The following is a 16,234-nucleotide window of genomic DNA, read 5'->3' as shown; positions in this document are numbered from 1 at the left end:
ACGAACACCTGAAATTAATAGATATAGAGAGTCTTCATCTGCAAATGATAAGATTCGGACCCAGAACTAGATCTATCTTCGATAGTTCTTGGAAGAAATAGATGAATATGTTAACACCCGAAAATGAATTTCTTTACAAACGCCTATGGATGATTGAAGAGAATCAACTTTGGTGATATGAGCGTTTTGTGAAGTAAAGATGAAGGTACCAATCAAATAATAGTCTCAGGCCACTGTCTGAACAAGCTGGCTGTCTTCAATTTCTAGATATCGGTAAGAGTGTTTGGAATTAAGGATAAGCAACTCTCAGGTGGATTTGATGAGAGCTTTAGTTCAAAGTCGTTTGAAGAATATCGTGGAACATCATCTACCTTTGCTTTTGCAACTTTGAGCAATATAATATCCAATGATTCTTCGCTGATACCGATTGGGCTTGATTCTGAGTGTCTGTACTCTATCCGTATAACAGGAGGTACCAGCCATGTCAGCATATGAATACAATACCCATGTAAATTTGTTCTCAATATAAAGAGTGAGGAAGTATCTTGACCTTCAATAGAAAGAAAGGTGTGATGATTCAGTCAGATAGATGTGCTGGATTGGGGATTTAATTTTAATGAATATATAGAGAGCTTTGCGTGGATCTCCTAAAGCAATTACCAGAACAAACTGAAATCAAGCTAGACAAACTACAGTATCCAGGTTTTCAATGTAGTAGTCAGGAGAACAGTACTTTGATGAGCGCAGCAACAAACCATCTTGGTTGGATGATCCAGGAACTTTGTATGTAAACGACAAGATCGAAGTACTTCCTTGATGAATTCCCAGATTTTAAACAACAATAACAGACGAAAACTTCGAGTTTCACAAACCCCCTCAATCTTCATCGCATTCTGGGTACAAGCGACTTCATTTTTATCTCCACATCCATACCTATTATGTTGTGACCTCCGATCAACAAACCCATCATTTACACAACCCACGCACCACACTTCACCAAAATAAGTCACAAGATTTGTCGATCCTTCACTTTCTTCCCACTTCATTGGTATTTCAATGACTGCTGCCAACCATATCACAGCCACTCTGTCCTTAGCACAACATTTCCCACTATACTAGGTGGCGAACGTTCATTCCTTCATGAGCCCCAAACCCCCATCTCCCCACGGTCTGGGCGCAAAATAATATATGTCAAGAGACCAAGTGATCATGAGCTACACAGCAATACATTGTTTATCTTCCTTGTAATATCTGAGCATAATAAACAACCAAGTCTATCCAAGATTTCCGTCCACAATCGCAAGACTTATTTCTTTACGCACCACAATCTTTTTGATCAATTCAGATAGAATTATACGTCATCAAATCCCCGCCCTCATATCCCTTCTCCGATTCGTCTAAGCGAGCTTGGGTTCTTCGAGTCCTTTGTCGTCCCCTCCAATGATTTCTCATCCCTCATGTTACACAAAGCCACTCTTGTCTCGCCAAGTGCATTGCCTTTACCATTTGTGTAAGACAAGCACACATCATCCAATGAGATGGAGTAATTCTTTTGAATTGTATTCCTCTCGATCCATCTCTCACATTATTAGCCCACTCTTTCCACAACGCAGAAATGAACATGCGGGGAATTCTCCATCTTGCACTCTCGTCTGGCAAGCTACAAAGAAAACAAAGAATTGTGGCATGTCAAATTTTTGTAATTATGATAGAGTTTTACCCATTATTCTTGCCGTCTCGACGGAGATGTGCGTCGTAGTCCGTCATACCTGGAAGCTTTAAATAACAGAGGAGCAGCCGTCCTTCCTCTTGGCTTGATCTTGGTCTTTGTGTTCATGTAATCAATCAATATCAATTGGAAATTCTTCAATTTCGAACAAACCAAACCTGTCGCAGTAATATATCTGCATTTTTACACTGAGAAACAAAAGTCCTGCATCAAATTACATGAAGCTGCAGAAACGATAACCCAAAACGTCGACAAGACAGATTATCATCACACAAGCGAAATATCCATTAGAATAAATATGGCCTCACCACAAACACAAAGTTCGTTCTCATCCAACCTTCAAGTTCCAAATGATTCAACTAATACCGTTCTCCCATCTCCCACCTCACCCACTTCTCCAACCTCTCCTATGGGCCTCTCTCACGATGATCCCTTCGCCGCCCAACGCAAAGACCCCATAAACAACAACCCATTCGCTTCCAAAACCCAAGGCACAAGTCCCATGAATATTCCCACGCCCAGCTCTCCAAACGCAACAAACACACATTCCGGATCACCAAATCAAGATCGAAGATTAAGTTCTGATGAATGGGGTTCGTTGGTTTTCCCTCTCAGTCGTCGTTCATCACATCCCTCCTCGTCACCATTGTTATTACCATCCCTTCCTTCCTCATCACCATCTCCTTTTACATTACCCCATTCATCATACCTCCCAACATCCCAAGCTCCACTCTCTTCATCTCTTATTTCCTCCCCCTTTAATTCCAATTCTCTTTCTCCTGTATCCTCCCGCCAAAATCGATAACAACACTAACACAACTCACCCAATCATCCAGACGCTTCAAAAACACCCCCTTCTCGTTTCCAAAAACGGAAAGGTTCAATCTACGCAACACCAAGTTCTCGCGATGGTCATGTGGATAAGCATATTGATCGTGATGCCGTTTTCCATGCAACACACGCGGAGAAAGGATACATGGGAATCTTCGGTCTTGGTGGGAGTCGCAACAAGGAGGGAGGAAATCAGGGTGGAAGGAGAGCTAGCAAAAGCGAGTGATTGGATAGGAGAGGACGAGACTGTGAAGTTGGAAAGAGAACAAGGGAATTTCATCCAAGAAGAAAAGAGATTTGACATATGAATACCTAAGTAGTGTTGATGAATTGTGTAAAAATGAATCCGAAGGGAAATTTGTATGAGAGATGAGGAAAAGTTTGGAAAATATAATTTCCATCATTTAGCGAAGCAATCTTTAATATTTCCACCGCCTGTACCTATGATACCAATAACATACATATACATTTGCAGACAACAGTGTCTTGATCGTTTGTAAACCCAATTGAAAACGCCGTCCTATGCATTGAGAATCCTTGAGATCTCAAATTCCCACTATGTCCAAACTCCCTTTGATTGACGTTCCCCGTATTTTAACCTCCCCCACCGATGAAACCCCATTCAAACTACTCCCTCAATCATCATCCATACCATCTAATTCGATAGCATCAGGATTTTCAGTAACAACTATTTCTGGTTGCTTGATATTTCCTCCTTGAGGACCTGTGCTTGCTGGTACGAATCCAACAGGAGCTCTTGCCTCGCGTTCTAATGCTGCCATTGCATCCGCAACTTCTTCTCCATCCTCATCAGATTTTGCTTGACTTCGAGCAAGAGCTTGAGAAGCAATAAAATTGACATCAGTATTATATTGTGCTTGAACACTTCTCTTGATACGAAGCATCTCTTTGAATGTATCTTCGTTTCCGTGTTGAACCTCGAAAGATTCCCATTTTGACCAAAAGGTTGGACTTGTTCGAGGGTCGCAAAATTGAGATGCGTGTCCGTAAATCGCTCTTGCACGATCAATCTCGCCTAATCGTTTCTCCATATCGGCGAATTTCAAACACATATCTCTGGCATCTTTATCTGGTAGTGCCGCAATAGCTCTTTCGTAAATTGGTCGTGTTGAAGGTAAACCGAAATTGGAGGCCGACTTGGTGATGTAAAAGTTGAACATGTCTGCGCGATCCTCATCAGAAACAGCCCGAGTTGCTCTTTCGTAAATCCTCATGGCATGTCTCGCTAGACCCCGCTCCTCCTCGAGATTTCCATACATAAGATACAATACTTTGGCAAATCTAGGAGGACATCCTTCGACTGCCTGCTCGAATAGATCTCGAAGACGTTCGATACCAATTTTTCTATCAACTGCCTTGGTCAAGTATAAATTCCAGAGCTCGAATGCTACCGGATAGCTGAATAGATCCAATCCTCTCTCGTAAATTTTGAATGACTCTTCGAAATATTTGTTCTCCTCCAGTAAATTGGCATAATTGACAACAGTTTGTGGTGTTGCAATTCGAAGTTCGAATATTCGTTCGTATATCTTCTTGGTTTCTTCCAATGTGCTAACACTCTCCACCAAGTCTACATAGAAACTCCACAACTTCCAGCTCTTGTGAACTCTTTGTTGAGGTGAGAGAGTCTCGTCGAAATAATCAACATTGGATCGTTTCGGTGCCTGAACTGCCTTTGCCATAATCTTTACAGCTTCATCGAAGTTTTCGTTTCTTAATTCCATCTCCGCCCATTCAATCCAAGTATCAGCAAGTTCCGCCACAGATTTGAAAGGTACTTTCACTGCCTTTTCGAAGATAACACGAGCATTACGTAAATCCCCACCCTCTTCGTAGAACTTGGCGTAATTTGACCATAACTCGTGAAACTGTCCAACGGCTTTCTTCGGCTGAATAGCAGCAATTGCATCTGTGTATGCTTTAACCACTTCAACTTTGTTGTCCCCCCACAGAGAAATACGTTTCATCCATTCGGGTACATTGCTTGGATTTTGCCGCAATAATACGTCGTTCAGTAAGAATGGTCGACGATCCATAAGTTGCTCGAATCTCATCATTCGAATATCCAAATCAAAGTCTGCATTTTCGTCCACAATACCCTTCTCTGATCGAACTGCAGCCGCTTCCATTAGAACCCCAGTAATCGATTCCTCGAATTCGGCATAAGAATCGAATATCAGTGTGAAATCCCGAACGGTCATAACTGTAGTGATTCCCTCTTCAAATACATCTCTTGCCCGTTCAAAACTACCCCGAGTGATCCAGTATGTTGCTAAACCGGACCATAATTTTCCTCTCTGATCCGCAAATCTATCAATGCCACTTCGAATAATTTTTTCGACATCAATTCCGATTTCATCTCCAGTTTCAACTTCCTTGGCATGCTCCACAAGAAGATCTACCATCTCACTCCATAATTGATAATGGCCCTTTCCATGTTTACTCCGGAATTTTGGGTTATTGAGTATATCCATATATTTCTTGACGGCCTCAGTAAAAAGTTTCATCTCAATTAAGAGTTCAATAAAATCTTCGGCATCCTCCGGATGGATCTGCATGTAACGTCGCCATATCTTAACAGCTGTAGAACCTGACGCGGAATTCGCAAAAGGACGGTAAAGGGCCCAAATTCTGTTGTGTTGTGTAATGGGTAAAGCTCGAAGTGCTCGATCGAAAGTTCGGCGCGTGAGAGTAACGAGGGGTTGGAATAGCAAAAATTGAAGGTACATCTCCCAGATTTTCGGCATCTTATTCAAAAGAATCAAGGCTCGTTCGTAAAGCGCGTTAACTTTGGCATATTCGGGGGCAAAAGCTGCAGGATTCAACTTTCCCAAATGCTTCATTCGTAATGTAAGGTACTATTTTTCGTCAGCGGATATTAAAGCGGGGTTTGCGCGCATAGATGTATACCATTTTCCATAACTTGTAAGATCTGGGTAATTGTAAACAAGCTCGTTCCAAAACGAAAGCTTGCTCGAGTTTTGTGCCATGCTGAAATTTGAACTCGATGTATGCCAACCAAGGCTTCGTACTGCCTGGATCGCGAAGGATATCCTGCTCATAGATGGTATCTTCTTCAGACTATCGATTGAATTAGTCAACGTGATCGTTTAATGAGATTGTAGGGTATCTGAGGGAATAGACGTACAATAAGATATAAATCTGGCTTTCCTCGAATCGATAAGGTTAAGGCGGATTTTATTTCGGGGACGCTGGGAGCAGCCATTATAGGGAGCAACTCTCCAGGCATTCTCTGCCTGGAAAACAGAGAATGCGATCAGTCCCAAGAGGAAGAAATATTTGGATGACCGTCTTAAAAGACGTCGAGGGTGTTGGGTTGGTCTGATCTGGTCGTTCGACCTCTTTTTTTTTCCGTACCAACAATCAACCGACTTTGCTACTCAATGCTACTCCAGGGTCATTAGCACTACGGGAGACTAAGCGACAGTATTGGGGGAAATGTAAACCTCTTCTACCCGAGGAGAATAAGAATCAGTAAAGGAAGAAACAAAAGATGGAAAGGGTCTGGTGTCTAGTAAAAGTACTAAAGATGTCTGATATCCACTCGAGGAGTGAATAATGATAATCAATCTCTCTACCTATTCTTCCTAACCAAAGATACAATGTCCGAAGATTGAGATCTACTTGAATCACGTGAAAAGAATTGAGATATAACAGTATTTTGTTTGAGAAGCGCTAAGTTCACACCCCCAAGAGCTTGGACTTGGGCAATTACAACCATGAAGTGGGAGCCAGAGCTTAATCAACAACTTCTTATCAGCCTTCTCTTCCACTCTACAACAGCCCTCTCTTTATACTTTGAGAGTTCCCCTTTACGCTTGAATTGATAGAGAGGAGTTGAGCTCACAGGAGTATTACATCGCCAATCATCTAATCAATTTGAAAAGCTACCAAAATGTCTGGAGCCGGGGTAAGACAAAGCAACCAATTCCAATGGATTCATATATCTTCTTAACTAACATAATATAGAATCGAGAAGCTGTTTTCCCAACACGACAGTCCTTGGGATTGATGAAGTCGAAGTTGAAGGGAGCGCAAACTGGTCATGATCTATTAAAGAGAAAGAGTGAAGCTTTAACTAAGTATGTTTACCCCCAACCCAACAAGCTCTTTGCCTTACTGACTCTCATTGCGCAGACGTTTCCGAGGTATTTACACTGCACTCATACCAGTATTCTCTCAAATGTTCCTAACCCTACTCCAGAAATCACCCGCAGAATCGATGAAGCCAAACGAAAGATGGGCCGAGTAATGCAGATAGCCGCCTTTTCTCTGGCAGAAGTAACCTATGCGGTAGGAGGAGATATTGGTTACCAAGTACAAGAATCCGCAAAATCGGCACGATTTCGTGTACGGACGAAGCAAGAGAATGTATCTGGTGTATTCTTGCCGGCTTTTGAAAGCTATACAACGGAAGGCAATAATGATTTTGGCTTGACGGGTTTGGGAAAGGGTGGTCAACAGGTACAAAGATGTAGGGAGACTTATGCGAGAGCTGTGGAGACATTGGTGGAATTAGCCAGTTTGCAGGTATGTTTAGAATAGGACCAACCAAAACCAGGGGAGGGGAGATGTGTTGAATGGGGCTGATATGTTGTGATTAGACTGCTTTTGTTATTTTGGATGAGGTTATCAAGGTTGTGAACAGGAGAGGTAAGTTCAATTCTAGATCTAAAGCACATAACATATACTGATTTGATATAGTAAACGCAATGTTAGTCTTTCTATCATTACATCACACCCCCATTAATTCATACTAACCAAACAAAAGTGAACATGTGATTATCCCACGTACAGAAAACACCATCAAATACATCAACTCAGAGCTCGATGAATTGGACAGAGAAGAATTCTTCCGATTGAAGAAGGTTCAAAACAAGAAGCAGAGGGATACAGCTGCTCAAGATGCAGAGATGAAGGCGAAGAAAGAAGCGGCAGCAGAGAAGGAGAAGGCCGAAGTTAGTGAAAAGGAGAATTCTACCCATACTGGAGATATTCTAGGTGATGAGGAAGATGCGGATGTCATTTTCTGATGCCTCACAAATGCCATTTTACTTGTTTTAAGTTTCACCAATCGGGTCATCAACTCGAATAAATATCATGTAGCATTAGCGAATACTGTAATTAAGATTGAGCATTGTTTTCTCTATTTAGCTTTACTCATTCGTGAAGAGCAATCTATGAAGCATTTCATTCAATGTTGCAATGACCTTCCATACCAATGGGCACGCAATCTGAAATCCCCTCATGATGCCTTCATGTAGAAACACCCCTTCACAACTTACTGTCTTTGATAAGTGACCTTGATAACCTTCTGCTCATCTCCCAAAGCCATACCCGCCGTATTTTCCTTAGCACCAATACTTCCTGTTTCAGTCTCATACTCCACAAATGCAATACCCTTTCTTCCCGGCACCAATCTTACTTCTCTAAAGCCCTCGAATCGTCCAAAGATGCTTGTCAACATATCAACATCATATTCTTCGGGTAGATTCTGAACAAAGAGAATCTTGTTAGGAGGTAAGTATTCATCCGGTACGACGGCCGCCGCAGCAGGATTGGAAGATTTGAGTCCAGCGCCACGAGTAGCTTTGATGGGTCGTGCAGCGAGATCTGCTGGGTTGGCAAGAGGAGGGCCGGTCGTAGGACGGAGTGTAAGTTCGGCGGCCTTTTTTCTTTCTGTAGGGGCAAATAGTAGATTTCGTTAGCTATGCCATCATTTTGTAGATCATCCATATCCGCATGTATATTCAATCCCGCACAATCGCAAGGAGACCAAATAACCAAAGACAGAAAGAAAAAAAAGAGAACTCACCCTTCTCTGCCAATCTCCTCCTCTTATGAACCTCCAATTCCTCATTTCCCCCTTCCCTCTTCACACTAGCATCACTCCTGGTTTTCGCATACGCAATTCGCATTTCCTTCCCAAAGAGCTCAAAGCCTTGAATATCCTCAATCGCCTTGGTCGCACTCTCTACATCTTCAAAGACAATGAATGCCTGTCCCTTGGCCTTCAAATTCGTCTTTGCGATGATTTCCAAAATGGTGCCGTATTCGGAGAAGAGTTCCGTGAGGGCTTCGATGAGCGCGGCCGGCTTGATCGATTCTTCGAGATTGTTGACGTAGAGTCTAGATTTGTTAGTTTGTGGGTTGGGGAAGGAAGGCTAGGACGTGTCGGGGTGCAATGACACGTACGTAGCGTTTGGTGGGGGTGAGCCACTGGGTGTGTTGGTAGTAGACATGGTGGTGAGTTCTTGAGTTGTTTGCGATTAGGATGGTGAGATTGAGAGGAGCTCATGTTGGAGCTTAGCTAGATTATTACTTGGTGCCTTGCGACAGATGTTTGTGCCTAAGGCATGAATTTCTGATGAGTTTCAAGCCGATGACCACAATTATGATTATTAGGAAAGTATTTATTAGGCCATCTAGTGACTAAATTCTGATTCAAGAATTATCAATGGGTATACGAATAAACATTATCAAGACAGATTTCTCTGTGCAAGATCAGCTCGATGTTTAACCCGAGCATTTGGGCATTCACCATCATGCCTCCTGATTAATGAAAGACAACAAGAGTACTCATGGATATTTTCATCGGCAACAACTTTATTTTCATGATGAGGAGCAATTGAATAATGAATTTTAGCATTGCTTTTATTGGTAAAATAATACCCTGTTAATAATACATGGGTTTAGTGATTACTTTACAATCGACCTTTACTACCAAACACCCTCGAGTTAAGCTATATTCAAAACATACTTAATAAGGGCTGGAATCCATCGCTGACCATTAGTTAAGCCTACTTTTTCTGAGAAATATTTGAATCCGATCCCAAAGACGAGTCCATCGAAACGCGTACAACTCTCTTTGGAACACCATTAACACCACTAACACCTTCATCGTCGTCCGATTTCAAAGATGCTACCGAATCCTTTGCCAGAGACGCTTCCGATCCCACAGGTGATTCCGCTCTCAAAGAATCTTCTGATTTCAATGAGGAAGCTTTCTTCTTTGATTCGCCATTATTCTCATCTTCCCACTTTTGTGCAATAGCTTGAACCCATTCCCAGATAGTTTTCACATACACTTCATCAATGTCAGTGAAGTCACTCATGGTCGCAGAAACCTGTCTTGTTCTTAAAAGACCAAATGTTGCCTTTTCCATAGAGTCCTCCTTATTCTGCTTTTCCATATCTTTCCAAAAGCCAAGTAATGATCTTGCCGGGTGATTTTCTTTCAATCCCTCGGGACTTGGCGATCCAGCACGTTGCAGCCATTTTCCGAATTCCTCAGTCTTGCCCTCGTGACCAATCCACTTTAACAAGTGCTTCCATTTTATATTAGTTGAATTATTTACTAGATGAAAGACATTTGCTTCGTGTGGGGATGGTGGTGGTTGTAGAGGCTTCCAATAAGTCTTTTGACAAGCAATTTCAATCACAGCTGCAGCTGCAGTATTGACTGGAAGCCAGGAAAGTGGAATGTCGAGTTCTGGGAGAGAGTTCAGACATTCAGGGCCCCCAGTGCTTAGCATCAGTGGCCATGCTTCCTTTTCGTTCCAGCTTCCATTGAAAGTGTTTCCTGATAGTTGACCAATCCTCACAATACTAATATTTGCTCTTGTCATATTACATGCTGAAGAGCAGATCGCTTCAGCAACCCACTTACTCTTCGAGTAACCCAACGGGCCAGCATCCAAAGGATTGCGATTTATAGTTTCTATAATTTTGAAGTCCTCCTCCTCATAGATTTTAGTGTTAGCCACGCTTGCAGTAGATGAACAGAAGACAAGATGCTTCGGTGCTTCCCCAGATAGGGAGAAATTGATCAAGTTGCGAAGTCCTTGAAACTGCTCGGTGAAATCTTTCAAGGGAATAGAGAAATTAACCTCCCAGGCTGCCTGTAATCTAGCATCAGTATGTATCAATAATGATTGTTGACCGGGGAAAATTACATGAATGATTGTGGTAGCACTTTGACGAAGATCTTCCAATACATCTCTTGAGAGGCCTAATTCAATTTGATCTAATTTCACAGCTCTGCATTCAATATTTGAGGCGGTGAATTCCGAGTTTTCGGGGTAATGAGACTGCAACGCCCGCTCTACTCTCTCACGAGCCTGTTCGTCATTCTTGGCTCGAACGAAGCAAACGATCCGAAGTGCCTCATGACTTGTAGTCATATATTGCAACAATTCGACTATGTTCATACCGAGAGTACCAGTGACTCCAGTTACAATCTGTGTCATTCGTTAAAATATTCCTCTTAGAGACATTGTGTATGCCATATACACCAATTGATTTGATACTTACTATGGTTTCTTTGTCAGGTGTGTTACATGATTCTGTTTCGTCCTTGAATGATTTACTATAGTGTTCAACAATGCTGTTCATCTGATGCGCTTCATTTTTCTCATTCTCGGGAATGGATCCATTCTGAGAGGCTTTGATGTATTCGGTAAGCCTAGTTCACGTTGTCAGTTTCTTACTGTAGTAGATAAATTTTACCATCTTGGAGTCTTGAGTATACAATAAATGATTGATGAGAAGAATGTTTGACAAAATCAATGCCTTGTATCATTAATGATCGAGTACTTACGCTGTGACACTACCACATTGGTAGACTAAGTTCCAAGGAAAGGGTTTAGATCCGCGAAGGAATGCCTGCAGATTCATCAGCGTGAAGATATTAACTTCAAGAATAAAATTTAGTTACCAAATTGAGATGTGATCGAATCCGCGTCGCCTGAACAGAATCGATTTGATGAGCCCGAAAGTCGGAGTCATATTTCAGGTCTATTGGAGCGCCAATGGCTGTTTTGACAACTTCCATTACACTTTCTAATGAAACTTTACTGTTGAGCGCTGACGCATCGCCGTCATAAGCACTTTTGATATCGGAGTCATAGTGCATGTTGGCGCTTTGCCTCTTTGTAGTTCCCTTGGCGGTCTTTTCCAAAAAATCGGTGTGTGGCTTTAAGACTAACATGTCTTTGTAGATTTTTGCATGGGGTGGAACCATTTCGTTCACGTCCTCGACATACGGCCAAATAATGTCCCTGAACTCATCATCGCTGAAATTACTTGTAGCGTTTTGAGACTTGATGATTATTACTCCAGGGTACATTTGACCATTTCCGAAGACAAACGCATCTTTTATATCTGGAAACCTCTTCAACGCCTCTTCGGTGTAAATAGGATCGAATTTCTTCCCAGTCGAAAGAGTGATTTGGGCATCACCTCTACCAACGTGCTTCCATGCATTCTTTATAGAAGGATGTGGCTCAAATAAATCACTTGTTGCGAAGCATCCATCCTCTCGATTTGCCTTTGGAAATTGTGGCCAGTCACTCATGACCACCAGTTCAAATCTATTAGAACCATCATTTAATGGTTCAAACTTGAGGGAATTCACACCTTCCGGGGCTCTGAAATATTGCCACTCTTTGTCGGTTTTGTAATCTCGGTGGGTCGAGAGAAGAAACGAGCACTCTGCACTACCATAACGAGACACAAGATTGATTCCTTCAGAGATGAGCAGTTTTCCGTCTTCTTCTGGTAAACTAGCGCCACCTACACCCACTATATCCATTGTACGAAGAAATTCAAGTCCTCTAGATGTAGTAGAAAGCATTTGTGCTATTGTCGGGACACAAGAGAAGTATATTGACTTTGGAAGTTGATTGGACAATCTACGCATAAGCGATTTGGACCTGGGTCGTGTTCCGAATTCGTGTACTCTACGAATAGATGATTCATACTTCTCTTTCATTTGCGAGAAACAATTAATGATTGTCTCCGAAGTAAGTGGGTGCTGGCCATCAGGGGCAAGACAGATTGTTGATAAACTCGTCCAAGCACGCAAACAATCTGCAATACCGCCGGTGTATAGAGGTGTTGTGGTAAATGACAATGTTCCGCGACCATCCAAAATTGGCAGAACTCCGCATGCAACATGGTGAGTGTAGGGAACGGGCTTCGGAAGGCCAGAGGTGCCAGATGTATGATGATTGTAAGCTGGGGTTTTACCCGTGACCTTATACGATGGAATAAGTGATGGAACTCTCTCGACATGTGATGTTAATTCCATAGTAGATTTCCTTGAATACCCCCGCATCTGAAGTGGAGTGTTGCGTGAGATCTTCTCGAGTTTCTGGATTTCCACATACTGTTGTCGGAGATCAACGTCGTAAAATACAATATCGATATCGCATTGGTTGCAAAGATGCTGGACAGCTTCCGAGCTAAGTGATGGCCTATATTGTGTCAGTATGAACGGATGATATCAGTTCCAGAATTCAATTCATCATTTGATGGTTTAATTCTTCAACGAAATTTTGAATTTTGGACTGCTTTCAAATATTGAACTTTCCATCCAGTCTACAGCAAAATACCCCGCCAAAAAGTAGTGCTCAAGACTGGAGATATTTGCAACTTACACCATGACCATAACGGATACTCCTAATCGCATTAATGCTAGCCACCTGAATAGAAAAGCCAAATCACTTCTACCCATGAGACCGACACACTTGGTGCGTGTCGAATCTCTTGCAGTCGTATTGTCAAATGGAAGAAGCTCCTCGGAAGATGCTAATTTGTGGGACAATCTCAATGAACCATCTCGAAGTTCCTGGAAATTATAAAGATGGACCTTCCATTCTGTACGAGCCACTTCGGTACCAGCGCCATTAACTCCATTGCCATTCGAAACTTGTATTGGATTCCTTTCTGGTGAGATATGTCTTGTTTCTTTCCTTCCATTACTAGAAGACGGAGAACTAGAGAATGAAGATGCTCCCCGACCATTCGATACTCGTTTGGTACCATAAAATGATCCATTGTTTGAGTTGTCCCCAGAATCCTTCCTATTGACGATTTCTTCAGGGATCGCTATAGCTAATTGATCTCCATACTTCTCAGCATGGTGATCGAGGAGTTCATTGATTGTGTCATATTCATCGACTGGAGTTAATTTTCTACTACTGGCTTCACCCAAAGTACAAGTGAAGTAATTAAGATCGCCTGGAGCAATGGAAGCCATTGTAAGTAGAGGTGGGATACCCAAAAATGTTGACGAAGCAAAAAAGAGAGAGTTGATGTAACGATTGAGAGAGATTTGAAGAGGAATTACTCTCAGAAGCACTCATAAACAATACATTAGAAGAAGGAACCCACGGCACTGACCGGAGTATCTGGAGGGGAAACCGCATCTTAGAAAAGCCTAAAAAGATAGCTGCTCTGAGCGAAGTCTTGATTGGCAACTTCAAGACTTGATCTTTGACTTGTAAGCTCTTTACTTGTCATTATTTCCAGGGTTTAAAAGTTACTAGATGCGGAATCTAGTGATAGGTCGAAGATATCTGCTAAAACTGCCTTTGTTTACTTAGTCCAAAATGCCAGCGCGTCATGACTATTTACTAGTGGCAGCTTCATGGTAATGAACAACAGGTACTTATGTGCTTAGTGAGGGGAACGTTGAACACCTATGTTTGCCATCTTTCTTGATGGGAATGGTGTAGCTGTACACCCATTAATAGATAATTGTTCATAGTCGATACAATTGTATAACTTAGAACCTCGAAATTTACGAGGGATACATTCATTCATTGAGAATGAATTGAGTTGAGCTTAATGATCACGTGACTACATTGATTTCTACGGTTAACCATAAGAACATTCACTACTCACTCCTCGAACACGAGAGAGCCATTTCTTTTTATTTGGTTCCCTCGATCCTGTATGAACTCAACTTGGGTACGAACTTCTTGACACCTTTAAATAATCCAAGTTTATTATATTTCTAAAAAGGTACGCGACATATTGTTCTTCATTGATGAATGGTTGAATTTCTCATGTAGAGTTTGATATGATACTCTTGATGTCCTTCCTGAGAAGGTCTGGGAAATATATAAACTCGGGATATTGCAGAGCTCTTGTGTGTATATCACCACTGTCTCAAAAAGCTCTCCATTTGATTCTAGTTGAATCAACTTTACTTCAAAGAAGACCATATCACAATTGTGTTTGTTGAACTCTCACCTTTTTCAACGGACACGTGATCACGTTTTGATATGTTATTCACATTGAGAGTATCATAACCTATACAAGTGTTTGGTTTGCGTCTACTGCAGTGACATGGTATCAAACTCCATGGTACAAAGATACTTCACATATTCGTTCACATTCTGTATAGAATGTCAAGTTTGTTACTTCAAGAATAAATCACTAAGTCTCCTACAGATAGATCTTCTCAGTAATCATTTTCAACCAAACCGTTTTTGAAGCCCAGCTGTTACTATGCCTTCCAATTATTCTTCAGTTCCTCCTCAAGAGGTAACAGGAACAACTCAATTACCTTGTAAGTTTTAGAACATCCCTAAAATTTCCTCTTGCCAACTAACATTCACCAGTATCACGCATCAAGAAGATAATTGGGACTGATCAAGACATAAACATGTGTTCCAACAATGCCGCATTCGTTATTACTCTAGCCACCGTATGTTTTCCATCTCTATCTGATATTCTTCATACAAAAGCTAAGTATGCATTCCAGGAAATGTTCATTCAATACATGGCCGAATCAGGCCACAATGTTGTCAAGTCTGAACGTAAACCTCGTCGTAACATTCAATATCGTGATCTTTGTAAGTCTCTCCCCTCTTCAACTGCTTCATCAATATTATCCTTACACCACCAACTCAATGCCCATCACCAACCCCCTATATGTCCGACAATCCTCTCTCTTCCCCCCTTCTCTCACCCCCCACTAACACCCCCCAGCCTCCGCCGTCTCCCACATCGACAACCTCGAATTTCTCAGCGACATCGTCCCCAAGACCGTCCCCCTCAAACTTGTCAAAGCCAACGCCCACCTAGCCAACAACCTCGCAAAAGCCAAATCCACCATCCCCCCCACCAACCCTCCCTTTCCCCAACCCGCCACCTCGTACGCCGGCCCCTCAGCCCCAACCGCAAACCCCAACTCCTTCCCTCAATCCCCCCTCCTCGACACAGCGCCTCCCCGCGTTTCCGTCTCCGGCCTATTAGACGACTCCGCCGATGCATCCACTTCCACACCAGCTCTCAACCAAATCCAACCCCAACACCCATCTCAACCCCAAACTCAAAACAACTCCCCCACCCAAACTACCACCGCCACAACCCCCGCCCACCCCATCACCATCCCCAACGGTTTCACCCCCACCAACGGCTTCACCCCCACCAACGGCTTCACCCCCACCAACAAACCTCAAAAACAGCAAGAACAGCGAAGAGTCAGCACCGCCACCGAAGACGAAGATCCTAATGCGCAATTGCGGATGGAGAGTCAAGCTAATAGCGACGATCACAATGAGGAAGAAGATGATGATGTCGAGATGAGTTAGTCAGTTCGACATGTCATGTCATGGGTTGTGCTTTTCGGGGATATTTTTTTTGGATTCTCACGTGCATTCCCTTTCTTTTTTTGAGTTTCTTGCACAAGAGATGTGGTTGAGTCGAGATGATAAGGAAGGAGGGAGAGGAGGTTGTATTGTAGACAGGAGGCGATGTAGTTGGTTGAGTGCGCGGGTATGGGAGTACATATTATAGATATCACAATGCATTGGTTTACAAAGTCAAAAACAAAAACAA

At 42.4% G+C, this 16,234-nt stretch overlaps 6 protein-coding genes across 6 annotated transcripts; 3 read left to right on the top strand and 3 right to left on the bottom strand.

The window, feature by feature from the left end:
• The first annotated feature begins 1,548 nt into the window (after window positions 1-1,548).
• On the top strand, window positions 1,549-2,999 carry EAF02_008970 (uncharacterized protein). The gene is made up of 2 exons (XM_038905018.1): window positions 1,549-2,322; window positions 2,566-2,999. Exons 1-2 carry the CDS (start codon window positions 2,028-2,030, stop codon window positions 2,784-2,786), a joined length of 516 nt encoding a protein of 171 aa, XP_038755428.1. The 5' UTR covers window positions 1,549-2,027; the 3' UTR covers window positions 2,787-2,999.
• On the bottom strand, window positions 3,000-6,149 carry EAF02_008969 (uncharacterized protein). Its single transcript, XM_038905017.1, has 3 exons — window positions 5,730-6,149; window positions 5,492-5,662; window positions 3,000-5,439 (listed from the first exon to the last, which is right to left on the bottom strand). The coding sequence occupies exons 1-3, from the start codon at window positions 5,829-5,831 to the stop codon at window positions 3,196-3,198; spliced, it is 2,517 nt and encodes an 838-aa protein (XP_038755427.1). The 5' UTR covers window positions 5,832-6,149; the 3' UTR covers window positions 3,000-3,195.
• Window positions 6,150-6,497: 348 nt separating this feature from the next.
• Window positions 6,498-7,635, top strand: EAF02_008968 (uncharacterized protein; the record flags this gene model as incomplete). The annotated part of the gene is made up of 7 exons (XM_038905016.1): window positions 6,498-6,512; window positions 6,572-6,684; window positions 6,740-6,750; window positions 6,807-7,132; window positions 7,207-7,255; window positions 7,307-7,316; window positions 7,374-7,635. The coding sequence occupies 7 exons, from the start codon at window positions 6,498-6,500 to the stop codon at window positions 7,633-7,635; spliced, it is 786 nt and encodes a 261-aa protein (XP_038755426.1).
• Window positions 7,636-7,883: 248 nt separating this feature from the next.
• On the bottom strand, window positions 7,884-8,844 carry EAF02_008967 (uncharacterized protein; the record flags this gene model as incomplete). Its single annotated transcript, XM_038905015.1, has 3 exons — window positions 7,884-8,281; window positions 8,418-8,731; window positions 8,798-8,844. 3 exons carry the CDS (start codon window positions 8,842-8,844, stop codon window positions 7,884-7,886), a joined length of 759 nt encoding a protein of 252 aa, XP_038755425.1.
• Window positions 8,845-9,242: 398 nt separating this feature from the next.
• On the bottom strand, window positions 9,243-13,643 carry EAF02_008966 (uncharacterized protein; the record flags this gene model as incomplete). The annotated part of the gene is made up of 6 exons (XM_038905014.1): window positions 9,243-10,503; window positions 10,558-10,842; window positions 10,916-11,066; window positions 11,202-11,266; window positions 11,319-12,858; window positions 13,042-13,643. 6 exons carry the CDS (start codon window positions 13,641-13,643, stop codon window positions 9,403-9,405), a joined length of 3,744 nt encoding a protein of 1,247 aa, XP_038755424.1. The 3' UTR covers window positions 9,243-9,402.
• Window positions 13,644-14,899: 1,256 nt separating this feature from the next.
• EAF02_008965 (uncharacterized protein) lies at window positions 14,900-15,987 on the top strand (the record flags this gene model as incomplete). Its single annotated transcript, XM_038905013.1, has 4 exons — window positions 14,900-14,960; window positions 15,013-15,098; window positions 15,156-15,246; window positions 15,383-15,987. The coding sequence occupies 4 exons, from the start codon at window positions 14,900-14,902 to the stop codon at window positions 15,985-15,987; spliced, it is 843 nt and encodes a 280-aa protein (XP_038755423.1).
• Between the last annotated feature and the right edge of the window lie 247 nt (window positions 15,988-16,234).

Source organism: Botrytis sinoallii (assembly GCF_014898435.1).
Source record: "Botrytis sinoallii strain Bc 23 chromosome Unknown BSIN_017, whole genome shotgun sequence".
Classification (NCBI taxonomy): Eukaryota; Fungi; Ascomycota; class Leotiomycetes; order Helotiales; family Sclerotiniaceae; genus Botrytis; species Botrytis sinoallii.
This window is presented reverse-complemented; position numbering and strand designations above follow the sequence as displayed.